General features: G+C 47.8%; 1 protein-coding gene across 2 annotated transcripts in view; it reads right to left on the minus strand.

Moving 5' to 3' along the window:
• The window catches only part of GTF3C3 (general transcription factor IIIC subunit 3), a 37,404-nt gene that overhangs the window by 9,590 nt on the left and 9,001 nt on the right, over positions 1-18,813 (minus strand). For both annotated transcript variants that reach the window (XM_083628245.1, XM_083628244.1), the window contains exons 7-12: positions 17,871-18,018; positions 10,174-10,243; positions 8,864-8,967; positions 6,957-7,128; positions 5,312-5,514; positions 547-648 (exon numbers count right to left, since the gene is read on the minus strand). In XM_083628245.1, the coding sequence (XP_083484371.1) occupies positions 547-648; positions 5,312-5,514; positions 6,957-7,128; positions 8,864-8,967; positions 10,174-10,243; positions 17,871-18,018 (799 nt within the window). The remainder of the gene's footprint in view (positions 1-546; positions 649-5,311; positions 5,515-6,956; positions 7,129-8,863; positions 8,968-10,173; positions 10,244-17,870; positions 18,019-18,813) is intronic.

Genomic DNA, 18,813 nt, shown 5'->3' on the forward strand with positions numbered 1-18,813 from the left:
AAGGTCGGCAGTTCGAACCCCCACGACGGGGTGAGCTCCCATTGCTTGGTCCCTGCTCCTGCCAACCTAGCAGTTCGAAAGCACGTCAAAGTGCAAGTAGATAAATAGGTACCGCTCCGGTGGGAAGGTAAATGGTGTTTTCGTGCACTGCTCTGATTCGCCAGAAGCGGCTTAGTCATGCTGGCCACATGACCCGGAAGCTGTACGCCGGCTCCCTCGGCCAATAAAGCGAGATGAGCGCCGCAACCCCAGAGTTGGTCACGACTGGACCTAATGGTCGGGTCCCTTTACCTAATTGAATCAGATAGCTGTCAACAGTTGAACATTATCCACAGGTTCCTGCTGCATGAAACCAAAGAAACTGGGCCCAAACAAGGGGTAATGTCTATAAGGCGGTCACCAAACACAGCACACATTCTTTTAAAATTAATAATACCAATTTCCCAGCTGTCATCATGTCCATATACACTTAATATCATGTATTTAGCAGGGGGTTTTTTAGACAAGGTGTGCCATGTGAAAGAGGAGATGCAGTAATTCGCTTACCTTTAACAGCATGGCTAACATGGTGAGCAACGAATCAACGTAGCCATATGTGTTGCCTTGAGAGTACAGCAGCGTCGACCGATGAAGCAGCAGTTTCAGTTCCTGAGCGCCACATGGAGAAAGTTAGATCGCACAAAGTCCTCTCTTCCATCTATTAGTACTTTGCAACATTAACAATAGACTACTGGCATTAGAAAGAAGTTTGTCCCCCTCCATCCCCCAATGACTGAGGGACCAGAAAGAGAAGGATTTTTTTACTTGCAACAGCTATTGCATTTATCCATATGGTAAAGAAAACAGCTGAATTACAGCACAGCATCTTCCAAATAATTTAAACGCAGAAGAGCCATGTAAACAACAAAGCTCATAATATTTGCTACTAATAAAAGGGTTTATTTACTGGGGGAAATTTATAATTTAGGAGACCACTGTAAGCAGATGAAAACATTAGCAGGATTTTAATCTCACTTGTAATGTAACAAGTACTATGGACAATACGGATAGATATAAAATATAGACTATGAAATAATATGCAGTTGAAAATGTTGACAAGAAGACTCGAGAAATCTCTTTATATGGATATGTATTTGGTTTTGTTATAAATTTATATCTGTAAAATCAAATAAAAACGATTTTTTTAGAAAAAGGATTTATTTGCCACCTTTCATTTCAAAAAGAAATAGCAAGGTGGATTGTAAAAATGAAAGAAAAGGGTTAGTATTTTGCTCTGTTCCTATAAGGAGATGCAATGACTGTTGGCTGCAAACCACAAAAATCTGCCGGACTGCCTAGATCAGAATTCTCAAGTCCCAATTTCAATGTCAATACAGGAAGTAGGAACAGATGTCTACAATTGTTCCCTTTTGTGTGCTTCTGGCTGCCTGGCCGAACAGATCTCATACAGCGCTGAAGTGCTGGCCTGTCCACATGGAGATGCTGAACTGCTGGGTGCGTGGCGCCTGCGAGGATGCAGAAGGCAGCTCAAGCCGATCTCCACGGCAACCACTTCTGTACGTTAAGCGGTTGACATGAACTGACTCAAGCGGCAGATCAAGTTCTTTCCTCTGAGCCCTTGGAAAACCACCCCAAATAAAAAGGCACTGTGGGAAGGAAGTGACCTAATCAGCCTAGCAGAGTCCATTTATTTAAAGCAGCCTCCTTGTGGCAGGGCTGCCAGAAGATGGTTCTGAAACTTCAGCTTGTGCACAATTCAGCAGCCAAGTTGCTCACTGGGACAAAGACAGTTTGAGCATATTAGACCAATCCTGGTGAGACTGCGCCGGCTGCCAATTAGTGTCCGAGCCCAATTCAAAGTGCTGGTTTTGACCTATAAAGCCTTAAACGGCTCAGGGCTGCAGTACCTAAAGGGCCACCTCTACCTATTTAAACCGTCCTGGACTTGGCGTTCATAATCTGAATCCCCTTCTTTGTGTGCCTCCTTCCATGTGAGGTCTGGAGAGTGGCAACATGAGAACGGGCCTTTTTTGTAGTGGCTCCCCATTTGTGGAATGCTCTCCCCAGGGAGATCCGCCTGGGGAATTCATTATATATTTTGTGGTGCCAGGCATAGCTGTCAAGCGTCCCTTAAATGGCGGGAGAGTCCCTTATCCCAGCGCCGTTTCCCGCTGCTGTCCCTTATTGATGATGTCCCTTAAATTTCCTGGGTTTCAAAGGAAGCAGCTCCTCTCCCTCCCTCCCTGCCGGTCGGCCAGGGAGGAGGGAGGCTCCAACTGTGTTGCTTGGCTGCGTTGCTCACCCAATAAGGAGTCTAAGAACGACTGGGTGGTGGAGCTTGCATGCCTTGTGCCGATCAAATTGGCTGCATTGCCTGGGGACTCGCCTTTGATCAGCACTTCCCAGCGGAGAGCTGACGGTGGTTTTCCTTGCTGCATCCCCTTTGCTGGGTTGCTGCGCTGTGGGAACCACCGCTTGAGGCTTCGTTTGACTGCTGGTTGACTAAAATCCCTTATTTTGGCTGCTGATCCCTTATTTTCGAGGCTGCTGATCCCTTATTTTCAAATCTGTAAGTTGACAGCTATGGTGCCAGGTGAAAACATTCCTCTTCAAACCAGGCCTTTGGCCGTTTAAAATCTGTCTGTGGGAAGTGGGTTGGGTATTGTTTTGCTCTATTGTTTTACTGAGTTTTAACCCAGTATTTTACTCTGTGAACTGCCCTGAGAACTTATGATGAAAGGCGGGATATAAATTTGATAAAGAAAAACTCCTCCTCTAAGTCCCCTAGAAGGCACATTAAACTGAGAACCAGTTGGGTACAGTGGTCAGAGTATCAGACTAGGACGTGGGAAAGAAGGGTTTGAATCCCCCACTTGGCCAGGAAGCTCACTGGGCAACCATGGACCAGTCACTGCCTCTCAACCTAACCTACCTCACAGGGATTGTTGTGGGAATAAAATGGAGGTGTGGCAGGAGAACCATGTCAGTTTGCTTTTCTTAGTACAGAAAGTATTGATCTGATGTGCAGAGGATCCTTCCTATTCTACAGTGGTGCCTCGCAAGACGAAATTAATTCGTTCCGCGAGTCTTTTCGTCTTGCGAGGTTTTTCGTCTTGCGAAGCACGGTCAGTCTTTTTTCATTACAATCTAAGCTGGAAGCCACAGATACAGTATTTACTAAACAAAGGGAAAACAATACTTTATACTCTACTCCAATTTCTTGCTGCCGACGGAGCCTCTCACATCCCTTCTGCATTGAAGGTATACCACGCAAAAGTGGTTTCCACCCTCTGTTATGCTGCCCCGCTCTGGGCCCCAGGGTCCAATTTAACATCACTGGGGACATTGCAGAATCAGTTTCTCCGTCGCCTTCTGAAACTCCCCATGTGTGTGAGCAATGCAGCCATACGTCTGGAGTTAAGGATTGCATCATTGGAGACTGTCATCTGGAAGCGAGTCTTTGGCTATTGGCTGTCCAGCTGGCATAGGCTTCCCGACCATTACCTTTTTCAGTGCCTCTGGCGGGACGTCTTTGTCAATCCGTGGGTAGGAAAAATCCATGCCAAACTTCTGAGCATCGGAATTTCCCCAGCGGACTCCTTAAAGATGAACTTACGCTCAGCCAAAAGCCTTATTGAGCAAAGATTAGCGGACATTGAAAATCAACACAACCTCGCCAGGGGTGGGGGTGTCTGCTCCCCCAGGTATCACGGAATAACCCCACCACTTGGCCTTCCATCATACATGTCATCTCTTTCATCAGTACCACACCGACGTGCATTTATTCGTGCAAGGTTCAATGTCTTTCCATCAAACCTGCTGAACCACAGATTTTCCAATGGTTTGGTGTCTCCGCTATGCGTGTGTGACGGGGAAACTGTTGAATCTCTTTCACATATAATGTTCAACTGTCCCCTACATAGCATAGCCAGGGCTAAATTCCTGGGTCCTGCTTTACTGCGCTTGGTTGGCAGGCCTGTTGAGTCACACGCCGCACTGCTTTTGCAGGATACAGATCCTTCTGTAACTCTGCAGGTGGCGAGATTTCTGAATGCAGTTATCTCACACTCAAAAACCACCAAAAAACAACAACAACATCAAAACTAATTGGACTGTTACGTTGAGAGTGCATGTCGGAGTTCGTTTTTAGTTTTCCTTTTCTGTGATCCATCCCTTGGAGCTCTCCTGGCCCCAAGCCGTCACTTGGCTCTGCTCAATGACCCACCCTTGCATCGTGGTGTTCACCTTCTGTTGTCGGGTATATCTGTTTTTATGTCCCTGTGTTTTTATGTTTGTACATATTTTATGGGCTAATAGCCGTAAATAAATTATTATTATTATAACTGCACCTCTTCAAGAGGTTTTTTTAAAAAAGGAAACAAACTCGCAAGACGTTTTCGTCTTGCGAAGCAAGCCCATAGGGAAAATCGTCTTGCGAAGCAACTCAAAAAACGAAAAACTCTTTCGTCTTGCGAGTTTTTCGTCTTCCGAGGCATTCGTCTTGCGAGGTACCACTGTACTTAATTCAAGAGGGTCCTGGAAACTTCTGGAAGCTTCTCTGTGTGAAGGAAACAAGTAGAAGGTTCCTGATGTTTGGGTTATTCCTTCAGAGAAGCTGAGCACAGCTGGCTTAAACTGGTTCTCTCATCTCTTACTGTCAAGGTCATGCTGACTATAAAAATAGGTCAGAAGGAGCCTGGGTTTCACATTTTCTATCTCTTTTCCTTCTGGTGTGGTGTTCTGTATACAGTGTTAAGGTTTAGACTTATTAAAGGTTATTGTAAGTTTGAGTTAAGTCTGCTGCAACTGGATTTCTTATGAACAGTGCCAATCCTGAATGTATTGGATTTGTGACCATTTGCCTTCAAGTAGCAGTAAAGCTCTGCTGGATGGAATACAATTGTCTCTGGTCTATTTTTGGGGAATCCTGCAACGTGTTTAAGTTTTTACTCTGCTAACTATACATTGGAATCTACTCTGGATCAATATTGAGTAGAATTTCAATGACAAACCACTACTCCTTCTTGCGCTCCTTGGAGAAAAGGTTGAGATAGGAATGCAATAATAATAATAATAATAATAATAATAATAATAATAATAATAATAATTATTATTATTATTATTATTATTATTATTATTATTATTATTTATTATTTATACCCCACTCATCTGGCTGAGTTTCCCCAGCCACTCTGGGCAGCTTCCAATCGAGTGTTAAAAACAATACAGGATTAAATATTTAAAACTTCCCTAAACAGGGCTAAAGTAAGAGACAAGCAGGCAGGCGGGCAAAGGACAGACGAACGCTTACTTGCTGAGCGGCGTTGGCATCTTGTGCCAGCGTGTCTGGGTCATACATGGGCTCGAGTGCTTCCAGGGCTTTCTCAGGCCGGCCCAATTGCTGCTGAAGGGTAGAAAGAGAGATCCTGGCATCCAGGTGCAAAGGGGCGAGTTCGACAACTCTGCCATAGCTCTCCGCCGCACGATCGATGTAGCCCAAGGCTTTCAGGCACTCTGGAAAGGAAGGCAAAGAATGGCTGCTTCACTCAACCCAGCCAGATGGGTGAGGTACAGATAGCAAACTTTTATTACAATGGTACCTTGGGTTACAGACGCTTCAGGTTACAGACTCCGCAAACCCAGAAAAAGTACCTCGGGTTAAGAACTTTGCTTCAGGATGAGAACAGAAATTGCGCGGTGGCAGCGGGAGGCCCCATTAGCTAAAGTGGTGCTTCAGGTTAAAAACAGTTTCAGGTTAAGAACGGACCTCCAGAACGAATTAAGTTCTTAACCCGAGGTACCACTGTATTTCCCTCCACTCCTGCATATTCTTATGTAACCATTTAATTCAATTTCTCCCTGTACAGTGGTGCCCCGCAAGACGAACGCCTCGCAAGACGAAAAACCCGCTAGACGAAAGGGTTTTCCGTTTTTCGATGCACTTCGCAAAACGAATTTCCCTATGGGCTTCCTTCGCAAGACGAAAGCCCATAGGGAAATCTCCAGGACAGCGGGGAAGCGCAGCGCGTCTTCCCCACTGTCCTCGGACCTCCTCCGAAGGCTGGCGGTGGGGCGGAGAGACCTCCTCCCGCCGCCAGCCTTCGGAAGGCTGCTCGGAAGGCTGGCGGCGGGAGGAGGTCTCTCCGCCCCACCGCCAGCCTTCGGAAGGATGCTCGGAAGGCTGGCGGCGGGAGGAGGTCTCTCCGCCCCACCGCCAGCCTTCGGAAGGCTGCTCCGAAGGCTGGCGGTGGGAGGAGGTCTCTCCGCCCCACCGGCAGCCTTCGGAAGGCTGCTCCGAAGGCTGGCGGTGGGGCGGAGAGACCTCCTCCCGCCGCCAGCCTTCGGAAGGCTCCTCCGAAGGCTGGCGGTGGGGCGGAGAGACCTTCTCCCCGCGCCAGCCTTCGGATGGCTGTCCTGAAGACTTCTGGTGGGAGGAGGGCTTTCCTCCCCACCGCCAACATTCAGAATGCTGTTCTGAATGTTGGCAGTGGAGAGGAAAAACCCTCCTCCCACCGCAAGCCCCGGGAACAGAGGAGAAGTGCTGCGTGCCTTCCCCTCTGTCCCCGTACCTGTCCTGAAGGCTTGCGGTGGGAGGAGGGCTTTCCTCCCCACCGCCAACATTCAGAATGCTGTTCTGAATGTTGGCGGTGGGGAGGAAAAGCCCTCCTCCCACCGCAAGCCCCGGGAACAGAGGAGAGCGAAAAAATACGGTACATAAAATCTAATCATTATAAGGTATTAAAAGGAAAGCTCCTAAAGAAATTGCTTTTCTGCAAGAGACTCTTGAATCTATCCAGGACGGGGTCTTTCAGCCTCACTGTGAGTCTTGCCACCCCTGAAATCAGCACCCCTAGTATCAGGGTCCCAAAAAAACCAGCCACCTTATCTTCCACTACGAAATGCGACCCATCTAGCGTGTCAGAAGAGCTTTCTAGCAATTTCAGAAGCGTTTTTACCTGCATGACGGAGCCAAACAACGGCCAAATTGTATCTTTCTGAGCACACCAGGGAACTCAGAAGGGGGAGTGCAGAATTGTATTCTCCGACATCAAGGAAGGCTTCTGCAACATCGAGATACAAATCTCCCATATCCTCGGGGTTCTGCTCCACTAGTGTGGTCAATAGGAGCTGGCAGAACAACAACAACAACAAAAATCAAGCACAAAAAAATCAAAACGAAAACATTCATCGTAAACAGATACAAAAATATATATAATAAAAGGATCGATTAACTGGATTTCTAATTGAAAACATTAAATGCAGACTAAACATCCCAACCATGTATTGAAGCATCCCATTCTCCTAAAAACCAACTAATTTTTTTAAATGTCATGAAAGGACCCTAATTATTTAAGGGAGGACTGGGGAACTTTTAGTTCCTCCAGATGCTACAGGACTACAACTCCCATCATCCCTAACCATTACCATGAAAGCAGGGGCTAATGGGAACTGGAGTCCGACAACATCGGAAGAGACAAAGGTTCCACAGCCCTGATTTAGGGCCGGCATAGGCAAACTCGGCCCTCCAGATGTTTTGGGACTACAACTCCCATCATCCCTGACCACTGGTCCTGTTAGCTAGGGATAATGGGAGTTGTAGTCCCAAAATATCTGGAGGGCCCAGTTTGCCTACGCCTGCTTTAGGGTATGGCAAGATCCACGCTTTTCTCCAGAGATTTTCTATAAGCAGGATGGTGGATTCCTGTAGGATCCGACCCATCAGATGGACAAAATGCCCATGTGGCGAAAACTATCCAGTGTAACTTTGTTTGAAATACATCCTTCAAGCCTTTCCAAAGAACCCTTGTAGAGGAAACCATGATACTGGAAGAGGGGGATTTGAGCCAGGGGATCTACGCTCCCCCAAAATGATGTTGGACACAAACTCCCTTCACCCCCAGACATCATGGCCAAAGGTCAAGAGGCCCGGAGGGCGGCAACAGGAGAACGGGGCCTTCTCTCCAGTGGCTCCCTGTCTGTGGAATGCTCTCCCCAGGGAAGTTTGCCTGGCACTTGCATTATACACCTTTAGGCGCCAGGCAAAAACATTCCTTTTTAACCAGGCCTTTGGTTGACCTAATTTACATCTTATGCCCTTTTAAAATGTGCGGAGCAGGGGGAGCGGCTATTGGGTTGTTGTTTTTATTTTTATTATGTATTTCATGGTTTTATATTTTGATTTTATTCTGTGAATCATCCTGAGAGTCCTGAGTACAGGGCGGTATATAAATTCAATAAATAATAAATTAATAATAATAATGGGAGCTGGATTCCTACAACAGCAAATGGATCAGAGGTTGAATGATAGGCTTTGACCACATTTCTATGGCTTAGACTTGTATAGCTGGACTAGGAATGAGCCATAGCGTATTTGGTGCAAATATTCCCAATGTCGACTGAATCGCTTACATTCTAGAACACTCATGCTAATATCCCTTGACACTACAAAGCTATAAAGGCTATGCATTATTATAGCTCATGGACAGAACCTCACTGCCCCCCGCCTTTAAAAAAAAAACCTCTTACAAATCATTTTTTTAAATCCAATTCATGAGCTCAAATGGACTTTAGACCTCTCCTCTTTTTAAAAGAAGTTACAGCTCCAGAATGCCCCATGACAAAGGAAGATTGAAAAACAATTTGTGATTTGGCAAGAGGATAACCTTTACAGAGAAACATTAAAACGAGAAACTGTCCGCACAGCTAGTACAATTTGCCCAAGCTGCTCCTTGGATCCCAGATCATATTTTTATAGAAGAAGAAAAAACAAACCCCACCCCTGTCTTTACTGTAACTTCATTGGAATCTCACTGACTCCCAGGAAAACCTCTCTCTGTTTTTCTTTGTTCACTTTTGGACTTACATTGAGAGGCTCCAAGATATTCAGGTGCACCAAGCATACCATAAGTTTCACCGTGATGTCTATGGGAACACCCTCAGGTATGGAACAGGTAACCTTTTCTGCAACTAGAAGATAACAGCAGGGTTTTTTTCTAACCAGCATGGTATCGTTTACAAGTGGGACCTAGGTTATATTTCCAGATTACCCCAATCCTTCACTTGGAGTTTCTACTACAATCAAGCAGTATATATGCTTTGTTAAATAACCAATTTAAAAATGATTTTGCTCTTAGAGTACATGACAAAGTCCAGTCAAAACACTGATTTGGGATGGAGGGGAGGGGGAGAAACAGTTCAAATTCGTTATTAATAACATGATTATTAACTGGATTTCCTATCTATCCCGCCATCCCATGGCAGATGAAAGTCAGTATCCCAATTACATAAGGCAAGGTTTTGTATCTGAAGGCAGCGCAGGAGCAGATCTCACATTTAGCTGGTAAATTGTGACGCCTGTTTTGCGGCAACTGAGTTAGTTAAAGGGAAATATCAGAAATTGAAGGACACTGAAATCCAGAAGGGTAGCTAAGTGACTGAAGGCACTTGAAATAAAATTTCCAAATGAAAAAAAACAAAGCAACAGTTCCTTTCCTGCAAATGCTATAAGGGTCTGATCTACTGCTCTATAAACAGGATGTCTCCATAACATAATTGGGCTTGCAATTCAATTTCCATCCCCACTACTCAAATAATAACAATGCTTCATAATAACAACAACAACAACAACAACAATTATTATTATTATTATTATTATTATTATTATTATTATTATTATTTATTATAATTTATACCCCGCCCATCTGGCTGAGTTTCCCCAGCCACTCTGGGCGGCTCCCAATCAAGTGTTAAAAACAGTACAGTGTTACATATTAAAAACTTCCCTGAACAGGGCTGCCTTAAAATGTCTTCTGAATGTCAGGTAATTGTTTATCTCTTTGACATCTGATGGGAGGGCATTCCACAGGGCGGGTGCCACTACCGATAAGGCCCTGTCTGGTTCCCTGTAGCCTTATTTCTCGCAATGAGGGAACCGCCAGAAGGCCCTCGGTGCTGGATCTCAGATGGAAAGAGTGCTCAGAGGCATCATTGGCTCCAGTACAGATGTGCTGCCAAGTCGTTCATTTTCCAAGGCAAAATGTGAACTGGCACAATGCTATTGTGAATCTGGTGACAATATCTTCCAAGTCACACCAGAAAACCAGAATACGTGGGGAGATGATGTACCATTGGTGCAGCTCACTGCGGAAGGAACCGATAACCTTAGTACTGTACCTTGATTCTCTGAAGAATCGTTTGGTCCCTCTGTCTTCTCCAGTACAATTCCTGAAAAATCTGTAATGACCTAAAAAAATTAAAAAGCAATAATTGACATTTGAAAATAAAACCAGCTTTCCTGGGGCAGCGGGAGGCATGGGGGGGGGAGACTTTTTAAAATAAGGCCACCAGAAATTTGCCTGGACAAGGGTAGTGAGCTTGGGGAAGGGGCATAGCTGTCAACCGTCCCTTATTTGGCGGGAAAGTCCCTTATCCCAGCGCCGTGTCCCGTTGCTGATGATGTCCCTTAAATTTCCCGGGTTTCAAAGGAAGCAGCTCCTCTCCCTCCCTCCCTGCCGGCCAGGGAGGAGGGAGGCTCCAATTGTGTTGCTTGGCTGCGTTGCTCACCCAATAAGAAGTCTAAGAACGACTGGGGGGTGGAGCTTGCATGCCTTGTGCCGGTCAAATTGGCCGCGTTGCCTGGGGACTCGCCTTTGCTCAGCGCTTCCCAGCGGAGGGTTGACGGTGGTTTTCCTTGCTGCATCCCCTTTGCCGGGTTGCTGCGCTGTGGGAACCACCGCTTGAGGCTTCGTTTGGCTGCTGGCTGGGCTTTCTGCCTTTGGCTCGGAGGGGCTCAGAAATTAAACATACATGTGCTCTGAAAATCCCTTATCTTGGCTGCTGATCCCTTATTTTCGAGGCTGCTGGTCCCTTATTTTCAAATCTGCAAGCTGACAGCTATGCTTCGGAAGGGGGGGTTCCATGGATAAACCAGACAGCTCTATCCTAGTTGCCACCCGCCCCTCCCCTTCCCTCTGATAAGCAGAAGTGATGCGACTGTTGGGAGTGTGGCCCTGTGGCACTGCCCCACAATGCCTACCACAGCTGGAGGCAACTAACGGTACAGTCTTGTCATAGGACTATACCAACTCAGAATGTAAGTGGAGGAGTCACTGTTTGAAATGACCACATAATCAAGAAAAGTTGGATGTTGGAGCTATGCAATCTTGCCCCTCTCTGCCCGCCCCCCACCAAAGCCAGAGATTACAGGAGAAACATAGCAGTAAGGAGGACTATACCATGCACTTCCTTGAACATTTTAAGTTCAGAGGTAGGCAACCTAAGGCCCGGGGGCCAGATGCGGCCCAATCACCTTCTCAGTCCGGCCCACGGATGGTCCGGGAATCTGCGTGTTTTTACATGAGTAGAATGCGTCCTTTTATTTAAAATGCATCTCTGGGTTATTTGTGGGGCCTGCCTGGTGTTTTTACATGAGTAGAATGTGTGTTTTTATTTAAAATAAATTTAGGAAACTAAATCCTTCGAAGACAGAGGTCCTCTGGCTGGGTCAGGATGGTATGGGGATGAGGGACCAACTCCCTTTTCTTGCGGGGGCCCAATTAGTGCCATTGCCTTCCGTTAAGAGTTTGGGTGCAATCCTTGACGCCTCCCTTTCTATGGAGGCGCATGTTACAGCAATAGCCAAGGCGACATTTTTCCACCTTCGCCGCATCAAGCAGTTGGTCCCTTACCTTTCCCGCCCTGACCTGGCCACAGTGATCCATGCGACGGTCACCTCCAAGCTTGACTACTGTAATTCGCTCTACGCGGGGCTGCCCTTGAAGCTGTCCCAGAAACTCCAGCGGGTGCAGAATGCTGTAGCGAGGCTCCTCACGGGGTCTCTGCCATGGGAGCATATTCACCCAGTGCTTTTCAAGCTCCACTGGCTCCCGGTGGAGTACAGGGTCAGATTTAAGGTGCTGCTTTTGACCTTTAAACCCTTCACGGCCTAGGACCCTCGTACCTACGGGACCGCCTCTCCCGGTATGCTCCACGGAGAGCTTCAAGGTCCATAAATAGCAACACCCTAGTGGTCCTGGGCCCTAAGGAAGTTAGATTGGCTTCAACCAGAGCCAGGGCCTTTTCAACACTGGCTCCAGCCTGGTGGAACGCTCTGCCTCATGAGACCAGGGCCCTGCAGGATCTGATTTCTTTCCGCAGGGCCTGTAAGACAGAGTTGTTCTGCCTGGCCTTTGGCTTGGAGTCAATTTGATTCCCTGATTCCCTCCCCCTCTTTCTTTTTCCTTTCTCCTCCTGTGATGAGGCTGCATTTTAATTGTTTTAATGATTTATGTTGTATTTTAATCTTGTTTTTAAGTTGTATTCATTCAACTCATTTTTATTATTGGTTGTTAGCCACCCTGAGCCCAGCCTTGGCTGGGGAGGGCGGGGTATAAATTTTTTTTATCATTGATTATTATTATTATAAAATGCATCTCTGGGTTATTTGTGGGGCCTAGGAATTTGTTCATTCCCCCCCCCCAAAAAAATAGTCTGGCCCACCACATGGTCTGAGGGACGGTGGGCCGGCCCACGGCTGGAAAAGGTTGCTGGCCCCTCTCTTAGTAATAATAATAATAATAATAATAATAAATTTTATTTATATCCCGCCCTCCCCAGCCGAAGCTGGGCTCAGGGCGGCTAACAACAATCAAAATAATCCAACATTCTAAAAACATTCATTATAAAATTAATTAAAATCAAATTAAAATCAAATTGATGGCAACCATTAAGCAAAATTCTGTGCAGATTGCCAGAGGAGGGGGTCAGGCTGCGCCCTGACCAAAGGCCTGGTGGAACAGCTCTGTCTTGCAGGCCCTGCGGAAAGATGTCAGGTCCCGCAGGGCCCTAGTCTCTTGTGACAGAGCGTTCCACCAGATTGGAGCCGCGGCCGAGAAAGCCCTGGCTCTAGTTGAGGCCAGCCTAACCTCTCTGTGGCCTGGGATCTTCAGGATGTTTTTATTTGCAGACCGTAAATTTCTCTGTGGGACATACAGGAGAGGCGGTCCCGTAGGTACGAGGGTCCTAGGCCGTATAGGGCTTTAAAGGTTAAAACCAGCACCTTAAACCTGATCCAGTACTCCACCGGGAGCCAGTGCAGCTGGTATAGTACCGGATGAATATGATCTCGCAGCGAAGACCCCATAAGGAGTCTCGCCGCGGCATTCTGCACCCGCTGGAGTTTCTGGGTCAGTCTCAAGGGCAGCCCCACGTAGAGCGAGGTACAATAATCCAGTCTGGAGGTGACCGTCGCGTGGATCACAGTGGCTAGGTCAGGGCGAGAGAGATAAGGAGCCAACTGCTTAGCTTGACGGAGATGAAAAAATGCCGCCTTTGCTATAGCTGTAATCTGCGCCTCATAGAGAGGGAGGTATCGGAGATTACACCCAAACTCTTAACGGACGGTGCTGGCACTAATTGCACCCCCGCAAGAGATGGGAGTTGCCCCCTCAATCCCATATCACTCCGTCCCAGCCAGAGGACCTATGTCTTCGAAGGATTTAACTTCAACCGGCTCCCACGTAACCATCCAGCCACAGCTTCCAGACATCTGGTCAGTGTGTCTGGGGCCGAGTCAGGATGGCCATCCATCAACATATAGAGTTGGGTGTCATCAGCATACTGATGGCAAACCCAGCCCAAAACTCCGGACAAGCTGGGCGAGGGGGCGCATAGAGATGTTAAAAAGCATCGGGGAGAGAATCGCACCCTGAGGTACTCCACACACCAAGGAGTGGCGTGATGACAATTCCCCCCCAAGCGCCACCCTCTGTCCCCGACCAGAGAGAAACGAGCGCAGCCATTGAAGGACTGTGCCCTGGATCCCCACATCGGCAAGGCGGTGGTCCAGGAGTTCGTGATCGACCATGTCGAAGGCTGCTGACAGGTCTAGAAGAATCAGCAGCCCCGACCCGCCTCGATCCAGCTGCCTGCGGAGATCATCTGTTAGGGCGACCAGAGCCGTCTCGGTCCCATGACCAGCGCGGAAGCCGGACTGGAATGGATCGAGAGCCGATGTTTCATCCAGAAACCTACCAAGCTGTTCAGCAACCGCTCTCTCAATCACCTTACCCAAGAATGGAAGATTCGAAACCGGGCGGTAATTGGATAGATCTAAGGGATCTAATGATGTTTTCTTTAAGAGCGGACGCACACTGCCTCCTTCAGTTCCCCTGGGAATATCCCGGTGCCAACGGACAAATTGATGATATCACCCAGGGGGGCCCGCACCTCGTCTGGACACGCTCTAATCAGCCAAGACGGGCACGGGTCAAGAGGACAGGTGGTGGGCTTTCCAGCTCGGAGGAGTCTGTCCATATCGGCTGGGGATATCCAGTCAAAGTGGTCCAATACTGGACCCGAGGACAGTCAAGGGGCCTCCAGTTCCTTTATTGTATCCAAATTGGCAGGGAGGTCATGGCGGAGCAACAGGACCTTCTCCGCAAAAAACCTCGCAAATGCCTCACAGCTGTGTGTCAAATTGTTATTTAAATTTGGCTGTCCTTCAAGGGACGTTAAAGACCTAATTATACTAAATAATTGCGCCGGGCGAGAGCTAGCGGAGGCAATGGAGGCCGAGAAGTAGGACTTCTTAGCGGCCTTCACTGCCATCTCGTAGGTTTTCATAAAAACCCTATAAGATGTTCTTGAGGCTCCGTCACGGGCACCCCGCCATACTCGCTCTCGCCGTCTGAGGTCCCGCTTCATTTTCCAAAGCTCCTCGGTAAACCAGGGAGCCCGGTTTCTGCGGGGTCGCAGAGGGCACCCAGGTGCGATCTCATCGATGGCTGCTAGGAGCTGGATATTCCAGCCCTCAACAAGCTCAGTCAATGAGTCGCCAGGGGGAGCAAGGTCCCGCAAGGCCTGACGGAATCTATCAGGGTCCATCAGCCTCTGCGGGTGAACCCAAATTGGCTCGCCACCTAAGCAGGGTGGGGGTGGAAAATCAATCCTGGCTTTCAGAGCGTAGTGATCAGACCATGACACCTTCATCGAAGGAGACATGATCACATCTATACCGGTGCCAAAGATCAAATCCAGCGTGTGGCCTGCTTGATGTGTGGGGCCCGAAACAAACTGGGAGAGCCCTAGTGTCGCCATGGAAGACACCAGGTCCAGAGCCTGTGAGGAGGGAATGGCATCAGCATGGATGTTGAAGTCCCCCAATACCAATAGGTTAGGGAACTCCAAGGCCCAGCCGGCCACCACCTCCAGTAGGCCTGACAGGGTGGCTGCTGGTGCGCTAGGTGGCCGGTACACCAGCCAGACAACCAAGCTCACCTCGGAGCCCCACACTAGGCCAACACATTCAATGCCGGGGATCGATGGCGATGGTAGAGCCCTGAAAGAACAATCTTCCCGGATTAATAATGCCACCCCTCCCCCCTGGCCCACAGTCCGCGACTGGCGGAGGATGGAGAAACCCGGGGGCGCCATCTCTCGTAAGGTAACAGTTTCCCCTTCGCACACCCAGGTCTCCATCACACAAGCCAGGTCAACCCCCTGCGAGGTGAAAAAGTCTCGCAGGGTGGCGGTTTTGTTGCCTATAGACCTGGCATTGCACAACACCAGTGACGGAGGTGAGTAATCCTTGCTCACCCTACCTTCGTCCCTCGGGATGGGGCGCAGATTGGAAGGGGTACGAGCATATCCGTATCTCGAACCCCTTCGCCTATGACATCTGCCCCCACCGCCATACCTCCCTCACCCCACTACGGTAGCAATCCCAAGCCTCAAACCAACCTCCATTTACAAAATAGAAAAACAAATCAAACCAAAAACAATTGTACCAACAAAACAAATCCCCACCCCACTCACTATCCAACCCCAAACCAACATAAAACGGAACAAAATAAAAATACATGTATACAGACCACCGTTCACGGTGGTACAACAAAGTAAAAAGGAAAAACCCCTTTAAAACACTTTAAAATACATAAAAACATTTTTAACATTTGCTGCAGCAACACCAGTGTCCTTAAAACTGTAGCGGTGGCGAGTGTGGGCCCCGCCCCCTAGGCCTGGTGGAGTGGACCTACAGGAGGGAGCAGCCTTCCTCAACCCCCACGGTGCAGCAGCAGCAGTGGTGTCCCAGTGCCTCAATGAGGCCTCTTAAGCTGTGGCGGTGGTGAGTCAGTCTGGGCCCCACTCCCTGGGCCAGGTGGAATCAGCCTGAGGAGGGTTAGCTGGTTCTTAGATCCCTGCTCAGGCTCAATATAACTAAAGGACAGCAACCTTCCCTAAGCTCAGCCAAGAACGCTGTGCCAACGATGGAGCAAATAGAGATTTCGTCAAACTGTTACTGTTTTGACAATTCCATTTTCTTTGGAGCCTATCGCCTAGCTAAACTGAAGAGGCCTGCACCTGCCTATCTTTCACAGAACAGAACTAGCTGCTTTTAGGTACTGTATGCGGTGAATGTCCACCACAGAACTCTAAAAAGAATAAACTGTTATAATCTATGGTGGCCATTGTATGCATGAAGATAGAATCAGCCAGGCATGGCCATTGTGATTTATCTTGAATTGTTTTGTAGACAGGTGAAAAGGGATATAGGGAGACGTTTAAAGAACAGGAAAATTAGTCAGGCTTGATAAAGGAAGAAATTGAAAAATGATTATATCTACAGTGGTACCTTGGTTTACAACCATAATGCGTTCCGGAGGTCCGGCTGTAAACCAAAACAGGTCGTAACCCAAGATTGGTGAACAGAAATCATGTATGCAACCTGGAAGTGTATAAGAAATATTGCTTTGGATGTGGTTCTCTGCAGCCTTCCTCCTTATTTCTCCCAGAGTGTATTAGCATTTCAATAAAGGCCTATCTTTTCACTTGGAGCCTGCCTCTTTCCCTTTGGGGTTTCTGGGAGGGATACCTCCAGTCTAGCAACCCTTTAAAAAATTTCTCCCAACACCAGCAAGGGCACAAAGTTAAGCGGTCCTCTTGACTATTGTACAACTCCTTCATCTGCATAATTACGAAAGCTCAAGAATATTCTGGAGGCTTCGCAACCATTTTTGTTCAGCCTGTTTTTAATGGTCAGGAGTTAAGGCAGTAAAGGGGTAAAGGGGACCCCTGACCATTAGGTCCAGTCGTGGCTGACTCTGGGGTTAAGGCACTCATCTTGCTTTATTGGCCAAGGGAGCCGGCATACAGCTTCCGGGTCATGTGGCCAGCATGACTAAGCCGCTTCTGGCGAACCAGAAGCGCCAGAAGCAGCGCACGGAAACGCCGTTTACCTCACCCCGTCGCGGGGATTCGAACCACCGACCTTCTGATCAGCAAGCCCTAAGCTCTGTGGTTTAACCCACAGCGCCACCCGCCACCCGGTTAAGGCAGCACAGGAGGTTACAATAGTAAATTGGTTTTATTTTGGACACATTGCATTAATTGTTTAACGTATTGCTTGCTACCCGGCATCTTGGATGGCGAGTGTCAGGTACATACACATCATATGCATAAAGCGCTATTATACTGCTTCAACCATCCTGGAGAATCCTGGGAACTGTAGTTTGTTATGGGCGCTGGCCTCTCAGAACTACAATTCCCAGCATGCTTAACAAATTATAGTACTCCGGATTCTCCATGACTGTTGTATAATAGTGCTTGAAAGGTATGGTGCGGATGTGACCCAAGACCCTAAAAAGGGGGGGGTATGGTCTGAAGGAATGCAAGGCCACCAATATTCTGGAGCCATGCAAGTATGAGTCTGGCCAGTACCTGGATAAATGGCCACCTGGGAGGCCCACCTAGCTGCCTTGGACCCCAGGACACAAGAAAGGTGGGGTATAAATGCAAGGACAGCTATAAATTTTGCCCCTTCCAATGTGCCTAACACAGCTAGCCCTTACAGGAAATTAATTTAACATGCTTACGGCCAAGGCTTTATCATACTGTTTGTTAGAGATATACAGCTCAGCAGCTATATTGACATCTTCCATGGATACGAGGTTCTGGTGTTTACCGAAGGCTTCTTCCATTATCTCAATAGCAGCAGTAATGTCATTGGCCTCATAATAGCTCCTATGAGAAACGGCAGTAAGGTAATATAGTTAAACGCAGGTCATAATTTGTTTTAAAAATTAAAAGAAAACATATAAAGTCGTTAAGAGAATTTTCTAGGCAAGCCGTAAAGCAAAATGCCACCCAGTCCAAAACACCTATCATGTGTTCGTGCAAAGTATATGGAAGTAATGTTAAAATGTGTCCATCTTTACCGTTTGTGTCCCTAACGGTAGGTAAAGGGACCCCTGACCATTAGGTCCAGTCGTGACCGACTCTGGGGTTGCGGCGCTCATCTCGCTTTATTGGCTGAGGGAGCTGGTGTACAGCTTCCAGGTCATGTGGCCAACATGACTAAGCCGCTTCTGGAGAACCAGAGCAGCGCACGGAAACACTGTTTACCTTCCCGCTGGAGCGGTACCTATTTATCTACTTGCACGTTGAAGTTCTTTTGAACTGCTAGGTTGGCAGGAGCAGGGACCGAGCAACGGGAGCTCACCCTGTCGCAGGGATCCGAACTGCTGACCTTCTGATCAGCAAGTCCTAGGCTCTGTGGTTTAACCCACAGCGCCACCCGCGTCCCTTATAGGGCGGTGTATAAATTGAATAGATAAATAAAAATAAAAGAAATGTGGTGACCATCTGCTCCTCGTCCCCAAACCACATTTTTATTCCTCTCCGATGTACGTATCTTGCCTACATGCAATTAGCCTTGAGATTATTTGATTAACTAACAAAGCTGTTAACCCCCTGCCCCTATTTTATCATCAGTACAACCCTGTGGGGTAGGCTCGGGCTGAAATGTACCAAGAGGTC

Source organism: Podarcis filfolensis (assembly GCF_964270895.1).
Source record: "Podarcis filfolensis genome assembly, chromosome: 1".
NCBI lineage: Eukaryota > Metazoa > Chordata > Lepidosauria > Squamata > Lacertidae > Podarcis > Podarcis filfolensis.